We start from the raw sequence: 20,830 nt of genomic DNA, 5'->3' as shown, positions 1-20,830 counted from the left end.
GCGCAAACCATTCCAGATTTTACACATTAACCTCTTGAAGGAATGGCACGACCGACAAGAGGTTAACACTTCCTTGGCTGCTGTTTCTCAGACCGATGTTACCATTGGTAACGATCTTACTGACACGCAAAAGACAGAACTGTTATCTTTGATAGAACGGAACACTGATGTCTTTTCAGATTTACCAGGCAAGACTAACATTACAAAACATAAAATTACCACTGAACCTGATGTTCGCGTACAGATGCGGCCGTTCGGATACCGAAGCGCGAAATATTGTGCGCGAAGAGGTAAAAAAGATGCTGTAATTCGTGAAAGTAGAAGTGACTGGTGCAGCCCAGTCATATTAGCCCCAAAGCAAGACGGTTCGGTTCTGTACCGATTTCAGACGCTTGAATAAGGTCTCTAAATTCGATGCTTATCCCATGCCCCGTGTCGATGAACTGTTGTAAAAACTGGGTCAGGCAAGCTATATCTCCACGCTAGATCTCACGAAAGGCTATTGGCAGGTGCCTTTAGAGGCTAGCAGTTGTGAGAAAACGGCATTTGCGACTCCTGACGGACTCTATGAAGTTACAAGACTCCCGTTTGGTCTTCACGGGCACCTCTAACTTTTCAGCGTATGATGGATCAGATCCTACATCCTCACTCTGAATATGCTGGGGCATACCTTGACGATGTCGTGATTTTTAGCAATGATTGGAAAACACACTTAGAGCGGCTTCAAGCCGTTCTTGAAAGCTTGAGACAGGCTGGCCTTACTGCTAACCCTAAGAAATGTAAACTGGGCATGTCCAAGACTCATTACTTAGGCTATTCTATGGGCAAGGGTTTACAAAAGCCGCTTTTCCACTGCATAGTACGGCACGACACGGTTCAGTACAGCTCACTTTTGCGGGGCTTTCCACTGGGAACAGTACCTGGTACCTGGTCCTTTTTTTAGTACCACCTCAGCCGAGGTTCCAAGCGTGCCGAACCGTTACCAAAATGTGACGTGTAAACTCTGCTGGTCACTGATTGGCCAGAGAAAATCGTCATTACTGCGTCACTGAACTTGCGACACGAGACACAACAGACCCGCGAAGGTTCGAACTGGTTTTAACCAAAAATGGCTGTTCCGTGGTCTGTTGAGGAAGTACAGACGTTCCTCTCGTTGGTAGCCGAGGAGCGGATCCAGCAAGAGCTGAATGGGGCGACGCGGAATGAAAAAATTTTCCAGGAGGTCGCTCAGCTCTTGGCCGCACACGGCTACCATAGGACTTACAAACACTGTAGGGACAAGTTAAAAAAAATGAAGAGCAAGCAGTAGAGGCGGCGCAACTATAACGACACGTGAATAATCCCGCCCACTCTAAAGCGGTACTAAACTGCAGTCGAAACGCATAAACCGAGCTGAACTGAGCCGAACCAAGGTGAGCTGTACTGAACCGTGTCGTGCCGTACTATGCAGTAGAAAAGTGGCTTTAGGCCACAATTAAGGAAAATAGAAGAAATGCTTGCTTATCCGAGACCTGGGACACAGAAACAAGTATACGCTTTTCTGGGGCTCGCTGGTTACTACAGAAAATTCATTCCAAATTTTGCACATAGAGCTGCTCCTCTTACAGAACTTACTAGAGGCAGAAAAAACCGACCTCTCTTGTGGACAGAAAATTGCGAACGTTCTTCCAACGATTTAAAAAAAGCATTGTCTTCTTACCCAGTTCTAAGGAACCCGGATTTCACAAAAGATTTTATCTTGCAAACAGACGCAAGTGCATTTGGTGTGGCGCAGTCCTGTCACAAATTTTTGATGGAGAAGAACATCCAATCACATATTTGAGTAGGAAATTACTTCCTAGGGAACGCAATTATTCTACAATTGAGAAAGAATGCTTGGCAATTAGGTGAGCTGTGGAAGCGCTTCGCTATTATTGTGGGGACGAAACTTCACTTTGGTAACTGATCATGCTCCACTTCAGTGGTTGTACCGACAGAAAGATACAAACTCTCGTCTAATGAGATGGTTTCAAGGTTTACAACCTTACATTTTCACAGTAAAGCACCGACCAGGTTCTGAACACGTCAACGCAGACGTATTATCCCGACTACATGAACTTGGTACAGAGAGTCGCTTGATTCACAGGAATGTGAATAAAGCTGAGGGGGAGGGTGTGAGCTGGAGGGCTGATCGCACCCCAAATAGATACAGACGTCCCTGGGAAAACCACAAACCTTGAAACACTGACTACCCTCACATTGCTCCTTATCCTTGCACTATAACGCGTAAGACGAGCCTCGCGCGGTACTCTGCCGACTTATAAGCCTTGCGCAGTGCCTGTCAGTTTTGAGAATTGATTGTTTGCTTTTATCTCTCTCTGCTCCTAGCGGAACTGTCATCTCGGACTTGTCATGGAGCACATTTAAGCTCATGCGTTTGCGGTGTTTGAATAAAAATCCTTCTTGTTTCTACGACCTCCTGTGTCTCTGTGCAAATCTGTGTCCCAAGCGTGAAAGAGATATATATATCATACACACATATACATATATACAGTGGTGTGAAAAACTATTTGCCCCCTTTCTGGTTTCTTATTCTTTTGCATGTTTGTCACACAAAATGTTTCTGATCATCAAACACATTTAACCATTAGTCAAATATAACACAAGTAAACACAAAATACAGTTTTTAAATTATGTTTTTTATTATTTAGGGAGAAAAAAAATCCAAACCTACATGGCCCTGTGTGAAAAAGTAATTGCCCCCTGAACCTAATAACTGGTTGGGCCACCCTTAGCAGCAATAACTGCAATCAAGCGTTGCGATAACTTGCAATGAGTCTTTTACAGCGCTCTGGAGGAATTTTGGCCCCCTCATCTTTGCAGAATTGTTGTAATTCAGCTTTATTTGACCTTTTTAAGGTCATGCCATAGCATCTCAATTGGATTCAGGTCAGGACTTTGACTAGGACACTCCAAAGTCTTCATTTTGTTTTTCTTCAGCCATTCAGAGGTGGATTTGCTGGTGCGTTTTGGGTCATTGTCCTGTTGCAGCACCCAAGATCGCTTCAACTTGAGTTGATGAACAGATGGCCGGACATTCTCCTTCAGGATTTTTTGGTAGACAGTAGAATTCATGGTTCCATCTATCACAGCAAGCCTTCCAGGTCCTGAAGCAGCAAAACAACCCCAGACCATCACACTACCACCACCATATTTTACTGTTGGTATGATGTTCTTTTTCTGAAATGCTGTGTTCCTTTTACGCCAGATGTAACGGGACATTTGCCTTCCAAAAAGATTCAACTTTTGTCTCATCAGTCCACAAGGTATTTTCCCAAAAGTCTTGACAATCATTGAGATGTTTCTTAGCAAAATTGAGATGAGCCCTAATGTTCTTTTTACTTAACAGTGGTTTGCGTCTTGGAAATCTGCCATGCAGGCCATTTTTGCCCAGTCTCTTTCTTATGGTGGAGTCGTGAACACTGACTTTAATTGAGGCAAGTGAGGCCTGCAGTTCTTTAGACGTTGTCCTGGGGTCTTTTGTGACCTCTCGGATGAGTCGTCTCTGCGCTCTTGGGGTAATTTTAGTCGGCCGGCCACTCCTGGGAAGGTTCACCACTGTTCCATGTTTTTGCCATTTGTGGATAATGGCTCTCACTGTGGTTCGCTGGAGTCCCAAAGCTTTAGAAATGGCTTTATAACCTTTACCAGACTGATAGATCTCAATTACTTCTGTTCTCATTTGTTCCTGAATTTCTTTGGATCTTGGCATGATGTGTAGCTTTTGAGGTGCTTTTGGTCTACTTCTCTGTGTCAGGCAGCTCCTATTTAAGTGATTTCTTGTTTGAAACAGGTGTGGCAGTAATCAGGCCTGGGGGTGGCTATGGAAATTGAACTCAGGTGTGATACACCACAGTTAGGTTATTTTTTAACAAGGGGCAATTACTTTTTCACACAGGGCCATGTAGGTTTGGATTGTTTTTCTCCCTAAATAATAAAAACCATCATTTAAAAACTGCATTTTGTGTTTACTTGTGTTATATTTGACTAATGGTTAAATGTGTTTGATGATCAGAAACATTTTTTGTGACAAACATGCAAAAGAATAAGAAATCAGGAAGGGGGCAAATAGTTTTTCACACCACTGTATATATGAATTTACCTGTAATTAATACATTTTAAAAAAAATAAGAATCCCTTTTCTCATTGTGTTTTAATATGTGAAGTGGGTTTCTTCTAATTGAGGAAGATAAAACAGCATAGTAGCAACCTAGTGTATGTTAGAACAGTAAATTGCTCATTAAGCAGTAATGTCACATAGTACAGAGACAACAGTTTTAGCCTTTATTAGCTCTTGTTAGTCATGGAACTAAGAATAGCAGGGAATGAAGGATTCCAAAACTCCTCCACAACTTCTCAACAGTTTTTCAGATTTCCTATTGCTCCACAAAAAGTAAATAAATAACAATCCATACATTTTAGCTGTTTAATACATGTTTCCTCTCATTGAGAATCTTTACAACAGAGATGTTGACTATATGTTTGATTGGCTCCAAAGATCTGTGAGTGTCTCCTCTACTTGCACATTTAGAAGTCTTTCTCTGTTCTTGCTTGTCTTGTAGATTTGATTAAGCACTTTTCTATCCGTGGGTACTGTATGTATTGTCCTTCCAGATGAATGCTCACTGGTTGTCAACTCTAGGTCTATCCATACGACCTGAGATAAAAAGCAAATCTGTTTGATTTTGTTGTGGCTAGCTGCAGAGCACTATGATGCTGTGACTCAGTGGGGATGTCACACTACCCAGATGGAGATCACAGGCGCCATCTAGGACTCACTAAGAAGATGTAAATGAAATTCACTGGAAAATGTGTGTATTGTGATGGGTGCTATAAGTAGTATTATAAAACCAAAAAAGTTTGAAATAAGATTTTATTCCTATAAGCCAAATTTGTTCTTAACTGTACTGTACTTCTTAGGTTTAACACAAGGCAGAGCTACTGTCTTGATCAAGGCAGCGTCTTCACAAACAAGTGCAATCAAAGAACAATTTTGCTACGGGTGACCATAAATGGCAGAACCAAAGAAACGCACAACAGCAAGTGAGTGCAGAAAATTACAGACACAGTGAGAAAGTTAATATTTCTTCCTAGAAGGCAAGGGCAAGTGTGTATATTTGATTTGCAATGAAACTATTGCAGTGATGAAAGAGGATAATGTGTGTCGACACAACAAAACCAAACATCCGACCTACATGTCCTACACTGGTGCCGAGCGAGAACAGAAAGTTAAGCAAATGGCAGCTAACTCAACAACACGATTTTTTTCCATGCTAACAAAGCACAAGAAAATGCCCCATTAGCCAGTTACGAGGTAGCGCAACTCACTGCCCGACGTGGGAAACCTTTCACAGATGGTGACTTCATAAAACAGTGCCTCACTAAAGTCGCAGGAATAATGTGCCGGAGAAAATCCAGAAATTCAACAACGTTCGCTTGTCCAGAAACGCAGTTGTGTGGCGAATTGAAGATTTGTCAGCTAGCTTAAAACATGAAGTGTCAGATAAAGCTTGTGCTTTTGATTATTACTCAAGTGCATGTGATTTGAGTACTTTGAAATAAAATAAATGAAAACCCATTAATGTACAGCTGTGATGCTGTTTTTTCTTTAAACATATTCAATTATGAAGCATAATTTACCTATATTTGATTGATTTTTTCTAGCTTAATACACAGGAGGTGAGGCAATATACCTCACATCTAGTGGGTGGCCCAGCCCTTTGTATATTTCGCTGTATGTGGCCCCCAGTGAAAAAAGTTTGGACACCCCTGGCCTAAGGTATTCAAATATATTGTCAATAAACATAGCTGTGTTTTATGTATTTTAGAGAATGTGGAAATGTGAATATCTTAACAAGGTGAATTTGATAAAAACCATCTTGGCCTTCCACTAGCTCCTGCACTGACAGCATATTCTAAGTGAGTGCTGACCATTAAGACCTTTGCTTGGCAGTAATGAATGCTACTGGTAACACAGAAAAGCATACAGCGAGGATTTAGTTCATGATTTAATTTCCGTATCTAAATAAGCAGGTACAAGTTAATTTCTTATAACACGTATTTACTCGGCTCACTAGCATAGCTGGAAGTTAGGTGACATCATATCCCTCATTGTTTTCGATCCCTGAAGAATTCATTTTCATCCATGGTCTCTTTGTATTCTAAATGAATGAGGCTATAATTGCATCCAATTTTTTAACAGGGTTTGTTGAGATGTATTGCAATGTACTGCAAAACATATTACAAATTTTGAGAGAATGAACAACATTTATTCTCCCAATCAATGAGAGATGAAGTCAAGTCCGGTACAGAAACTCTGGTTAAAGTAACTTTTGTACCACTTAAGTGAAGTGTTCTGAGATCATATTCATTGCCCATCCATCCATATTCTAAATCCACATATTCCAAATTTACCTTACTACTTATATCTGAATTACCCATTAAGTACCCAACACAGCTTTGTCTTTATTATTTGTATTACCAAAAGGGCAAGGACATGAAGTCAGATTGATCATTTGAAATAATTTTATTTTAAACTCAATATAAAAATTGAAACTGCTTGCTGGCCAAAATTAGGTAATAAGTCAGCTCTTGCTTGATTTCCTCTCTTTACAAAGATTCAGACAGCTGTCACATACAAACAGCATAGTAGAAGTCCTATGAAATGACTTTATAACAACCTGCATTTAATTTTAACTACCATTAATCCAAAGGGAATCAATTCAAACAAAGAATAAGTCAGGGAGAGATACACTCATTGGTGTGTTGTACTTAACAAATTAGAAAATTAGACTTGGACAGTTTGTGCTTAATGGGCTCGAATATCTATTTCAGCTGGCTTAGTTGGCAGGTAGCAGAAAAGGTAATGCCAAACCTGGCAAAAATATTCAGTTCCTGTTTCCCCGGAGTATAAAACCCCTAACAAAATTACTTGCATTTGACTTTGAAAATCAATACACTTGCAGTACAGCTCCCTAAACCAAGGGTGTTTAATTTCCACTTTTCTTTTCTAAAAGCCAACTTGGAAGGTCTTCAAATAACGAACTGCCTGCAGGATGAAAGAAACTGAAAATTAGATCAAAGGAACTCCACAGCAATTTGGTTTCAGAGAACAATTCTCAAGTAGTCTGGGAACAGCGATCTTATTGACTGTTTGTAGTGGGTTCAGATTAGGCTTCCCACAAAAACTAAACAAATTTTGCATTATTTATACTGAGGGCATGCAATCGTTTTAATTAAGTGGAGGATTTGCCACAGTGCATTAGGCACCTAGTGAAAAATGCCATTATAATGAACAGCAATTCAGGAAATTGTGCTTCTCTGTCAAATTATACGCAAATGTAAATCTTTTCAATTAAGATGAGAAAAATATTGTAGAATAATACCATAAATACTCACACTTGAACAAATGAAGACTTGTGCATATAATGCTCAGAATTACAGAAGTAATAGTGAGCACTGAAGCCAAGAAGCACCTTGAGTTAAAATCCTAACTTAAGTCGGCATGTTCCTTGCATTTTCGTGTCACTTTTTGTGTGTACTCTTTTCACCTACCACTGGCTAAAAATTGCAAATTAGGTTAAATGGCAACTCTAGTTTCCTACATTCCTAAAATTGTTTAAGCGGCTTCAGAAACTGAATGGGTGGTTTTTCATATTAGATATTGAAAAACTTGCAAAAATACTGAACACTAGTTTTAATTTTTTTGCTTTTTGCCAGTGTTCGTTTGCCAAGCTAAGACAAATTGCATTAATCAAGATACCATTTTACCCACTTATGCAAGATTTATTTAAAATATACAATTTTAAATTTTACAAATAATGTGAATCCTTTAAATCTAGTTGACAGCTCCCAGTCCATTTACAGTAGTTAATTATGGGTGTGGCACCATCTCCCCAAACTTGACTCAGAAACTTTTTATTTACAAGGGGGAAAATCCAAAAAAAAACAAAGTATTTATATAAATTACTGCAGTACTCAAATGTCCATAAATAAATAATCCATAAACAGACAAAATCCCAAATGGTTAAAACAAAGGCTAAAACGAAATTAAAACAGCAGCAATCATTGGGGCTATACCAGACAGACACAGCTCCTTCCCAGCCTCTTCAGCTCTCCTAAGGTTTACTCAGCCAACAGGACTTCAGCCACCACGGTCCTCTCTATACCGACCCCCGTCTTAGCTGCCTCTTCCGGCGTTCTGGTAGACCGCTCGGGGTCGGTTGTCCTCCCGCCATCCTTCTCGCACACGTGGTCATCCCTCAGATCCCTAGGGCAGACTCCTCCTTGAGGATACGCATTCCTCCACATAGTCAGTGGGCATGATCCATCCCTTTAGTGCCAATCGCTTGCTCTATCTGGGACCCCTGACCGCGCTGACCTTCTTTTTACTTAGCTGGCTTGCTCATCCACTCTCTTGCAATACCCCAGTTCTGCTCTATCGCTCGCCAGTCTTTAATCGTTCTCCTCTCCTCTCTTTCTGCCTCGCACTTCTCCTATTTATTATAGGGGTGTGGCTCAGGTGTGGCTATTAGCAGCTCCAGGCTTCAATCAAGGATGCTCCCCGGAACCGCTCCAGCCACACTACCACGCCCCCTCTTTGAGCCACGAGTGCAGCAATTACCTATTTAAAAAAAACTGGCCTTTTTAATCTGAGCTGTGGACCCGCTATACCACATCCCCATACAGCAAGCACAGCTCCAAGCACAATACAGCACTTTTCTTCTTTCTTTTCTTCTTTCTTTCACTCTCTCTCTCTGTCTATCTGTCTGTCTGAGTCCGCCTCTGCTCCTCCAATGAAAAACTTCATCCCTCTTCCTCCCGACTCCTGGAGCAGTGACAGCTCCATTTATTCTACACCCGGGAGAACTTCCAGTGGCCCAATAGCATGGTAAGGAAATACTTTCTGGTGAGGCAGAAGCCCAATGTAGTTGGGCTTGCAGCCTCTGCAGCATCCTCTGGCAGTACTCATGGAACCTGTGCCAAGTTCCACCTCCCATGGAGCCCTGTGGGAATCCAACATACCACTGCAACTCAGGGGGGATGCCATCTAATGTTCTGGAGGAGGCAATGCACTGTATCTGTTCACTGCCTGGTCCTTCCATTAACAAGGCACCCAGGCCGGATTAGGGCCCAACCAACCACAACACTGGATTCCATGATAATGAAAGACATAACACAGATATAATTAATTTCTAAAGATATACAGGTGTGGCGGATGCCCCTTTGACACTGGATCCGGGGGAGCAGCCATGGGATGCACACTATGTCCCTGGGAACACTTGGGAGCCCCCCTGGGTTGCATTGGGGCCACAACTGTGTCACACCAGAGCTCATCCCTTTTGGGCTCCGTGGCCACCGCCGGGGGAGCTGCTGAGCCCATGTGGAAGTGCACCCTTAATTAGGTCAATTATCACCTGAAGCACTTCCGAGTGGGCTATAAAAGAAGCCGGCAGACAGCACTCCGGGAGTTGGGAGGAGGACAACACTTGTCGGGAGGAGTGGTGGCAAAGGAAGATTTGATGTTTTGTTGGTGCTTTGCTTTTTGTTTTATGTGCTCTGGGACTTTGTTGTGTCTGTGGGAACAAGAAAGTTGCAATCCACAGACGAAGAAAATAAATCTTTTTTTGTTTATTTTCATGTGCCTCTGTTGTCAGTCTGTGTCAGGTCGGATATCTATACAGCGCCTTGTTACACAGGCCAATACATAATTACCCTTATTTTAAAATTTGAGTTTTACCTGTCCTCAAAAATGACCCTTATTCCTGTTAAAAAAAAACAAAACACCAAAAGACATTAAAATTGATATCATCACTTTATTAAATAGTTTACAGTTTATTTACCTACACTTTATCATTTCCACTTTCATATTAAATAGCCTTTCGATCATCCTTTCTAGCGTAATTAATTTATCAGCATTTTTGGAGTCACGATGCTCAAGACAATACCTGAACCGCACATGTGTCAGGCAGATCAAACATAACATCTAATGTGAGAATGACCGAGACTGTGATGGTGTGTCACAAATATCGAGTACCACCTAAAGCATCCAACCATATTACATAATACTTGGAATGACAGTGAGGATGACCGGGTGTTGGCAGTAGTAGTTGTAACAGTAGTAGTAGTAGAAGAAGAAATAAGAGTTACATATGCACAGTACAGTGAAATTGTTACTTGCATGTTCAACCGACATTCAACACATCCCTTCTCTCCAACACCATGATAAACATTTCAGTGGAACATAGCTGAATATCTCTGCTGACATGATCTTCAGAACTAATTCAAGAAACAGTATTTGTTGTATATCCAAATTTTTGTAAAGTGGTTGTTTGTAATTCAGGGTATGCCTTATTATATTAATTTTTTATGTGTACAGAAATGAACAGAGTGCTAATAATTTAAGAATGTATGTAGCAAGAGAAATATGAGTTGTACATTGTTTAATGTGCACCTGAGCAATCTTTAAGGATTTAAGTCTCATCCTATAGTAGACCCAGCTTACTTCAGTGGTTAAATCCCTACAACAACAGTTTTTTCTATAAATTAATACAGTTTTCAGCACATTTTCTGGTTTATGTTTCTTTTTTTGGAGAAAACGTGTGTAGACTGTCCATTTACTTTTCTTTCATTCACGGTATCCTGCTGTACTACTCCTGTGGTGACCACCTACTGCTCTTGGCCATGGAATGAGGAATGGTTAGGAATATTTAGTGTCGACTGTGACTCACAAATAGTCATGTTAAAATACAGCTGTGACAGCATAATATTTTAGGATCCTCAGGAGTGGGACCAGCAGCGCTTGGCCTGTTGAACAACTGTAGGTCAGCCAAATTTCTATTTTGTTTGTATCAAAATACAATGTGGCCATCTCTATAGTTTTTGTTTTCTAAAGGAACGCTGACAGCTAGAGATTGTGTTTTTCCATTTTCCTTTTCTCCTTGCTAATTATATTTAATATGATGAGGCTCTGCTTGTTACCATTTGGACACACCATTTTATATCTCAGCACCAATAATCCTGGCAATACTAGGTGTCGATGTATCATGAGACACACTTACACTCAAGAGTTGTCAGTTTACCTAACATTTATGTCTTTGGAGATTTGGGTGGAAGATCCATGGAGACTCATGCAAACAGGAAAACTCCGCAGGGGCATTGACCAAGCCCGGTATCTAAACCAGTCTTCTCAAACTGTGAAGGAACAGCTTTCTATACCAGCAAGCTATCCCAAAAATATAATATATATAAAGATCAATAAAATGTTTTAATCAGCCCCAGAAAGCCAGACTGCACATCATCAATCATATTTATTAAAGTTTTTCAGGTAGAATTTTAACATTCATTGAACTGTTCCTGCATTTCCATGGTGGCAGTCTTCACATACCTGCACTGCAGAAAACCTGGACTGTTACTGCAATACAATACATCAGCATGCCTCCATTTCTAACCACAAAGTAAACCAGTCAGAAGAGCTCCTGTGGATCTAATCTTACCTTTTAGATAACTTCTGCTGTATCTGACCATTTGAAAGGCACTATACACCTTGCTTGTGAAAAGGCACACGTGCTATGAGTCAGATAACTTAAAAAAGAAATTGTTAACATTACAATATTTTTAAAAATAATTCCTGCACAAACTATGGGGTTTCTAAGATCGGGTAACATTTACACTAAAGTTAGGCATTTTGTCCTTTTACTGCTTCTCAATTAAAGTATCCTTTTTAACTTATTGCTATTATGTGCAATGCCATGAGGTTTTCTTTGTGGGCATCATCATTTCTGGGTGCCTGATGTCAATACATATCTCCTAGTTGCCACTGGATGTCATTGGCACAATGTTTTAAATAGGATAGGTGTCTCATTTTCCAAGATTTGGATAGAAACTGCTATTCTTTATGCAATTAGTATTGAAATTACAGTATGAGCAATCCCTCTTGAATATGATTCCCTGTTTAACATTTTGGGTTTGGCAAGAGATTTCAACTTGATTCTGTCTCGGCCTACGTTCACTTCCTCGTCTGTTTGCAAAATCTTCAGTGCTTAGTTCGCTGGCAGTACAGCCGGGATCTTCAGCACCTCGACACTTCTTGACAATATGGCACTGTGGGTGTTTTTTACATTTAAGGCCTCTTGAGAAACTGTAAATGACAGATTGCTGAAATATTTCTAATGCTTTAAATATACTGAATGGACCAACCTTATTATAAGTCAAAGAATAATACAAAGATGGCATGTTCCCAAATATTACACCACCAAAAGGACATCATAAAGATGGTTTATGTCACATATCATGGCATCACCTATCTCTGACTAGTTACATGAGGTCCACGGCTTTAGACATGTTTTTCTGTTTCAATGAACTCTGCAGGCAGATTCTAGTTCCATTATCAGAGTGCGGCAACTAGCAGCTTGGAACTCAGTCACTGGTAACACTTTGCACATACTGTATATTTAAAGATCTTCGAAACAAGACAGCAATTAATATATTGTATAACACTGGCCAGAAAAATGTTTACCACTGAATAGTGTACATCACAATACCATAGCTTGAACCAAACCTTCTCAGATGCATAGATTCATAAACTGACCCTTTCCTTATGTGATGAACCCAAAAGTAAACCGTTAATCTAGAGGAGAAAAAGGAAAGCCTTGCCATCTTTTTGAATACCGGGTTGCATGGCTTAATTCTTTTAAACACAGGGAAGCTTTTCTGAAAAGCAGGCATTTACTGTAATTCTCATAATAACTTAATCACGTAACTGTCAGAGACGGCTGTGAGGCAGATCGCTCTTATCATATGACAATAATGGAGATGCCAGTGTGTCAGTCTGAGGCAGATGTAGCAAACCCAGGTCACCAGTCCACTCCTTTCTCTAATAAGCAATCTGTAGAGAATGCCTGTACAGCTGCTCCCTGCCAACTTTCTTTCCTTAATTTATTTTAGCCAGATCCTGCCTTTGCACTGGGAAGGGAGGGGATATCAGTTTGATATTCTGCCAAAGAGCTCTGCAAATTTCCACTGAATTACATTTCAATTGAATGAGTCAGCAAGCTTCTCCTGAAAGGCAGCTGCTTAAATATTTCCCACTGCTGCAATCCTTTTGGGTTATAGCTATATACTTATGGCTAAATACAGGGTTTTAGTAAATTAACACATAGGCTGAAATAAAAAACAGCACTAATCAAGTAAATGAGTACTTCAGATTAGTGCTACCACTAATTTATATCCATTACAGGAGCGCAGCACATAAAGTCCACCCCTCCCCCTGTATTGTCTCAATATCTGCATACCAGATGTGCTCCATGAGATAATCAGATACTCTCTAGTGAACAAAGTAATCTCCACTTGTAACATTAGAAAATAAATAAAGGAAGAGCAAAGAGCATATCAGGGATTGGCCTACTGTACAGACAGGATAAAACAGTAATCAAATTTCAGCAATTGGGGGTACTTAAATGGGACGGAAAAAAAGTACAACACCCTGCTGGCACAAATAATACATTAAGGTGAAATGTCCCCAAAAAAGAGGTCTGAGCAAAATGCACAAAAAGAAAGGCCACCCTGAATCCCATGAGTTAGTGATCATCACTGTACAAAGGTGGAACAAGAGTTAATATGTTATGGTGAAGCAGCATGTATTTTGATGGACCGCCTGCAAGGGTAAATTGTGCCTTGTACACATATCAGAATGGTTGTGTTACTCATGCTCCATAGATTGCCACTTTTTCTGTTTTTCCAATAGGTCTTTAGTAAGCACATTTACAGTGGGATGATGGGGGAACTGTGTAATGGGCTTCCGTGCTGGCACTGAAATCACTTTATTTTGATGCAGCCGTTCTCTTTTAAATTGCTTTTCATCTACTGTCAATGAACTCTTTTTAACCACACAGTGCTTATACAGTGCCCTCCATAATGTTTGTGACAAAGACATATTCTTCCTTTATTTACCTCTTTGCTCCACAGAGGAGTTAATAAAGGAAAATGTGTCTTGTGCCAAAAATTATGGAGGCAACTGTATTTTCACTTCATTTTATGTTGATATTCTTAAGAAGTCCAAAAAAAAAAAAAATTACATTCTCAAACATACTTTATCAATTTCAGAGTTTCGCAGCAGCAATGGGTACAAGGCAGGAGGCTGTCTTAGAGGAGATGCCAGTCTATCACAGGACTGCCACACTCGTACTCAATTTAGAAATGCCAAATAATCTCATTTCCAAATCTTTTAGGATGTGAGTATAAAACTCATGCAGAAACAAAGAGAACATACAGATTTCACACAGGCAGCTGGATAAATAAACCAGAAATGCTAACCACTGTGGCAACATGCCACTCACACCACAAAATGTGATGTTTCAAAAGAAAAAAAAAAAAGCCCATTATTTTTTGAATCTGCTTATTCTTTTACACAGCCATGGCAAGTTAGACTCCATCCCAAAAACAAAATGAAAGGCATTCACCACTCTTAATAGAGGAGTTAATCGATAAAGTGGCATACTCACACTCATTCACACATGGCCTGCTTAGCATTGGCAGTTTACCCAAGATGCACAGCTTGGAGATATGGCAGGAAACCTGAATATATGGGGCAAACCCACATGGTCACAGAGAAATAGAACTAGCAGCGACCAAGCTGGGATCTGAGCCTAGGTCTTTGTGAAAAACTGGTTTTAACAACTGTGCTGTCTAATAAGTGTAATTCATCCACCCATCAATTTATTCTGTCTAGTACCTTTAAGCATATATCAGCAGCAGCAGACACAAAGTCTAGCACAACAGGTTCGTATTTTTTGAAAATATATTAAGCTTTGGCTTTGGATAAACCAAAAAAAAACCTGATATAAGGTCAACCTAGCATACAGTATGTTGGACAATCACAACTCCGTTTTTGGAACTCATGGTTAACTCCTTATTAGACAGAGGTCTCATCTGACCAAGTATGGACTGAACCCAAATAATATTTTTCTTCCAGGATAAAACCAAAAAGGTGAAACTCCTAGACATGGTTAAGACAAACTGGTGTCACTAAGCCTATCCGATCAAAAAAGGAATATAAAAAATGGGAAGCCACGGGGTCAGACAATAATGGAATGTAACATAAGTGCACTACCTCTTTTCACTCACCTGGAGGGAAAAGAGCCATACATGGAGGAGGAGTGTCCAGAGAAAGATGGTGAGAGGTAGATTTATGACTTTTTGAAAGTATATGAATGAAGCTGCACATCAAATAGCCAGGAAACCCTAATCCTTAATGTAGAAAAGAAATTTGATCTTCTGTCAACCAGTAGTTGTCTTTTTCTTTTCTGTATCCTGAGGGACAGAGTAATGGATGTGAACTAAGAAACTGCTTTGAATAAGACCTCAGTACTGTATCTAAATTAATCAATAAGAAAAACTGGCCCTAAGGTGGCACACTGGTGCAGTGCTAAATGCTACTGACACACCACTGCAGAGACCAGGTAAGTATCGGAATGGAGTTTAAGTATTCACTTCACGTCAATGTAAGGTTTCTCTGTGTACTCCCATTTTTTCCTACATTCACATGATGCTGACCATATCAGGTTAAACAGACCATTTTATTCCCTGTATAAGTGTATGTGAACATCATATAATATCCTATGCTGAGGCAGTACAATGTAGTGTCATGTGCTATAGAGGATAGACAGGCATACCAACTGGGATGGAAGATGATGTGTTGCCAAGCCTGGAGGCTGTAATGGAGGGACAGCATGAATGGAGGTGCAACTTGACCCAGATGGTTTTCGATTGCTGTCCCAGTTGGGGTGATAGAATAGTGGACAGATGGGGCGAGGCTGGAAGTCAAAAACAATTAATTACTCCATTTGAGAGGTGGTAGTTTCCCTCAGAACTGGTCCCAGTTTCGAAATCCATAGGGTTGCTTGTGACTTGGAAACGCAGTCCTGTCAGGATCCTTGGGTGCCTCGAGAGGGCACTGCCGGGGAGGCGCTCTATGCTTTCTGCATACTGTAAACCAGAAGTCATTCTGACATACAAGCACATAGCACCAGAAGTACTCCCAGGTTCAATATACTGCAAAACAATGTACAGTACATTACTTCACTCAGGGAGTCAGCAAGTCAGGAGGAGGAAGATGCTGCTCACTAAGGATGGGTAAAGGAGAAGGAAAAGCATTTATCATGGAGTATTGTGTTGGATTGAGCCTAACGAGCTATTGTGATCTAATAAAATAATTATATTTTATGTTGGAACTGTGTCTGAAGTGGTTGTGTCTGGGGGCTCTGGGTCTCCCCCTAGTGGTCATGGTAGTAATTTTGCTACATGTTGGCTACTATGCTACAAAAAAAAGGCACGATCACCCAAAAAACACCTAAATGTGTCCTTAGATAAAATTCTTATTTTACTCTGACTGCCTATGAAAATCAGACCTTTTTAAATATCATATAGACTTGGGGCTACTTAGGGGAGCTAATCTGGATTTTCAGAATTTTCAAGGAACTGATAAAATAGATCCAGCAAAATTCTATAAAATAATTAGTAAAGCACAAACTCAAAAACAATTTGAGTGGAACTGGTTTCTAGATGGAAATCATGAAGTATTACTTCAGGGTAATGGACATAGTAAACCAAAACAAATGCTTATTCATGAAAACTAACTACAGCATGTCAACCAACTATTTATGAATCACTTCACTGGCAACAACATGCTGCATTCTTTTTTAGGTCATATTAATGTACCTTTCCAGATTCATATTCTATTTTTCTTCCTTACGCAAGATCATCCAAAGGATAATTATTTGAAAGAAAGGTTTAAGTGAATTTAGAACACTGGCAAGGAAGTCTTGCTTGTTTCTTATACGAAGGACTTTAAAAAATTAACATAGTAATTGGCCACAACAAAAAGGACAATGAAGAGTCATATGGCAGGAAGTTTTGTTCCCTTGAGAAAATTAAAAGAAAAAGAAACACAAAAATAATCTCTCAACAATCTGTCTTGGATAAATATAATTTTTCTCAAATACTCCATTTAATTACATAAATATTTTTGAAGCAATCTGTATCAATCACAATGGAGAAAGTCACTGAATTTCAGAACTGCAGGAAAAAAATGGTAATAGACTCGTAAGAACGTGCCACTCATTTTAGTGTGTTGTGCATTACTTGTAAAAAGCTGAACTTTTTTTTTATTTCATATATTTAAGTTTATACACACATTATCATGTATTAGTTTAGAGTATGACCAAGAATTAGTGGATTCAGAGATAAGATTTCTAGTCTGTGATTAATGTGGAAGAGAGCTCAGATGGTCTGAAGAATACCCAGCCAAGATCATTTTTCAATTATTTTTCTCATTTACAAGCTAAAGTTTTCTCCTTTGTTGAAAAATCTGGGCTGGAAACTTTGTTTTATAAATGTACTATTAAACACAAAAATCATGTCACAGTCTACTGAGGCCATTTAATCACAACTGCCCATATTTACAATCAGCATTCTTCAGTAATTCTTTATAAGCTACCATTGTCTACAGTTACGCAATACCATATGTGTGTGTCATGACAATATTACTCAACTAACCATCATTAAAACTATCTGATTTGTGCCACAGTAGCCGTTCTGTTGGTTTGTAGTAGATGGAGTAGCCTTAGTTGACCTCTCGCATCAATGACTCCTGGCCACCTGACAATCTGTCAGCAGTTTGTGGTTTTTCCCTCCTACATCCAGTATTGGTAGGTTACTCATCACAACTGACCATAGGCACAAGCCTTGGTGTTTCAGAAATGTTCTGACCCAGTTGTCTGGCAATCAAGATTTGGCCCTTATAAAAGGTCTATGAGACAGTAGACATCATTCACACAGGAGTGGTTATAATGTTTGACTGATCAGTGCATGTTCTCTTAGAAAACAGTACAGTACACACATTCTAGTTAAATTTAAAATGGTTTCATTTAAAAATCCTTTAATCACACTTACACTTACAAGATGCTGATAATCTGGCTAAAAATCTGATTTATATGGTTTTGAATATATGCAGGACATAAAAAGTTGCAATCATAAGTAGATGCTTAAGGTTCCAAAGTGAGACTTTTATGCATGTAGCACATGATTAATGACAGGAAGCACTAATAATGCCTAAACTGTAAAATTTCATTATATTAAAAGATAAATCATGAGCACCATGCTAGTATTAGTAATGTAACTGCTAATTGGGGTAATTCATGATCTTCATTGCTATTCTCATCCTGGCCTCTAGCTAGAAAATGCAGTCCATTTTACTTTCCCCAAGAAATGGAAAATTCTGGAGGGTACACAGTGTAATTAAACAACAATTAATAAAATGACATTGTTGGAACAAGCTAAAGAAGTGAAGTGCCTCAGCAAGGGTGCATCCCCAGACACCAGAGATAATTTAAGCATATAGTGAGGCATATGAAATAATCTAGGCATACAGTGAGGAGGCCCTTAGAGGGCCTCCCTTGTAAAGTGTGGAAAGCAAGACCCTTTGGGAGGAGAATTATGACAGAGACTGAACTAGCTGGAGAAATATAACTGCTCATCTGGAATGGGAGTACCTGAGCATTTTCTAAAAGTAGGTTGAGACTGTTGCAAGAAGGAAGGAAATTTAACCTGCCCTTCTTAGTTTGCTATTATAGAAACACTCGGCAGGATTCAACTGCACAATGTGAAAGAAAATGAAGAATGGATATTACTGTAACACAAATGGATGATGATTGAGCTACATTTTTAAAATTTACTGCAATGTAGGCAAATTAAAACTGACAATCATGGTGGCTACAGTATACCACAAAACCATATGTTGTCCTACACTGAGCACTTGACTTCTGGAACTGAAGATACCCGGTTATTCCAGCTCTCCCATCTGGAGGGCAGATGAGATATAGCTGCACAAGATCTTTTAAATTCTTCTGTTGGTACTGTGTCTTGGAGAATTTTTTTTTAAAACTCCAACAGTTTTTTTTCTATTCACAATATTGTGATGGCAATTTTATATTTACAGTTTTACAACACACAAATTCATTGGAGTCTTTGGCTATGAAAACAAGGTTTTGGGTTCTGGCAATAGTTAGTCTTATTTTTATCATTATTTTTCTTATCTGCATATGTTTAACAATTACTTTTTTATTTCACTGTTTTCATTACTTTTTTATGTCACTTGTCATTGATGTCACCAGCCACAATGGTTTCCAGGGCTATGCGAATGCTGTGACATGTGCACGAACATCCTTAAACACCCAAAGGAAAATAATAAAGAAAAGAAAAGAACCAAGTTTAAATGTACCAATAAAACATTTTAGGTAATAAAAGACTTTCTTTTCATGGCTTGACCTTTACAGGTCTTTGACTCCGAGATTGTGCGTGGTACGAATATTTAGCTTGTATGGAATCATTTGTGCGGTGCAAGCATAATGCTTCAGTGATTTGTGATGCCAGTTTAAAAGAAGTACATAACTCACGATGACCACTTCCTACATGAACTTCAATCACTTCTGTAATATTGAAAATATAATGTGCAGGAGCATCATAGAGCCAAAAGGGAAACGCATCGAAAACCATTTGAGGAAGATGTTGCCATTCTATGCAATTCAGAGGATTACATCATATGCAAGTTATGGAGTCTGGACATGTGGAATACGGATTTAGGCTATTTTATTTAGGAGAACATCCAGGCATTTGTTGAATGGGCTTAAATAAAAGGTTTAAAAAGTTCACTGGAGAGAAACTGCTCAGGGCACCACCTTCCTTCATTCCCCTATATCACACAAAGAGACTGACCATAAACCTGAGACTTCTAAGTCAGTAAACATTAGCTTATTCAGCTGAGCTAAAAGGATTTCCATCCTCTACTGAGTGATCCTGGACAAGCTCATAAATGTAACCAGTAAGATGTTGCTAAATGGAATTCCCTTTTGCTCAACTGCTTTAGTGTCTCCTACTGACTCTTAGGCCAAAGGCTCGTTGCCAGCTTTTCCATGTGATGATGTGAAATGGACAAAGATAGGACCCTGAGCGATTCCTTGTCTTTGACAAAAGTTAGCATGACAGTAAAAGTAGAGAACACTAGTAGCTAGAAAAAAAGATTAATTTACATCCACATCTACCATGTGATTTCTTATAAACCCAAGTGATCACAATCTATTCCTTAATGGTAAAGAATTTGCAAGCATAAATTATCATAGGCTATGCTTATCTTCCTGTGTGCCTGTCTACAAAATGTGTCAATGATTGAGCCTCTTAATGTTATGAACTACCTGCAAAGTTACGGCAACTACAACCCATTGATTATGAATATCCGTTTGTAATGAAACAAAATACAATTATGGCCTAATTCAGCTGGTCTTACATACTTTAAACAGTTAATTACTCGCATTACAAAACTCAAATGCAAAGATATTGGAAGAGAGTATACCAAAGGAAATGCTCTTACAATAAATTAGATAAGCTAAAGAAATCATTCATTCCCAGAAGTCCACATAGCATTTTACCTGTTCTCTAGATCTGCCATGGTCAGGTTGCGGCTAATGAAACACATTTTCAGTGGGATGACCTTCTTATCCTTGTTGCTGGCCAAATGCTTTGGAGAACCTGAATCCTCACTGCCACTGAGGCTGGGTGACTGAGGCCGCACATTATCCCACGGGAGGTCTGCCACCAAGGTTGGCTTTTTAAACAAAGGAGTCACTTCTTTGATATATTTAACTGTGGGGAAAGCAAGAGAACAACAGAAATTAAGACAAAAGGAAGTAAAAAATAAACAAACAAATAAATAAATAGGTCAGTTAAAGCTTGTTCATCT

General features: G+C 39.4%; 1 protein-coding gene across 1 annotated transcript in view; it reads right to left on the bottom strand.

Moving 5' to 3' along the window:
- The window catches only part of sntb2 (syntrophin, beta 2), a 313,602-nt gene that overhangs the window by 128,546 nt on the left and 164,226 nt on the right, over positions 1-20,830 (bottom strand). Inside the window, exon 2 of the mRNA XM_039763457.1 lies at positions 20,520-20,733. Coding sequence (XP_039619391.1) covers positions 20,520-20,733 — 214 coding nt within the window. The remainder of the gene's footprint in view (positions 1-20,519; positions 20,734-20,830) is intronic.

The sequence above is a fragment of the Polypterus senegalus genome, chromosome 9 (assembly GCF_016835505.1).
Source record: "Polypterus senegalus isolate Bchr_013 chromosome 9, ASM1683550v1, whole genome shotgun sequence".
Classification (NCBI taxonomy): Eukaryota; Metazoa; Chordata; class Cladistia; order Polypteriformes; family Polypteridae; genus Polypterus; species Polypterus senegalus.
Note: the sequence above shows the minus strand (reverse complement) of the source record. Positions and strands in the feature narration are given on the sequence as shown.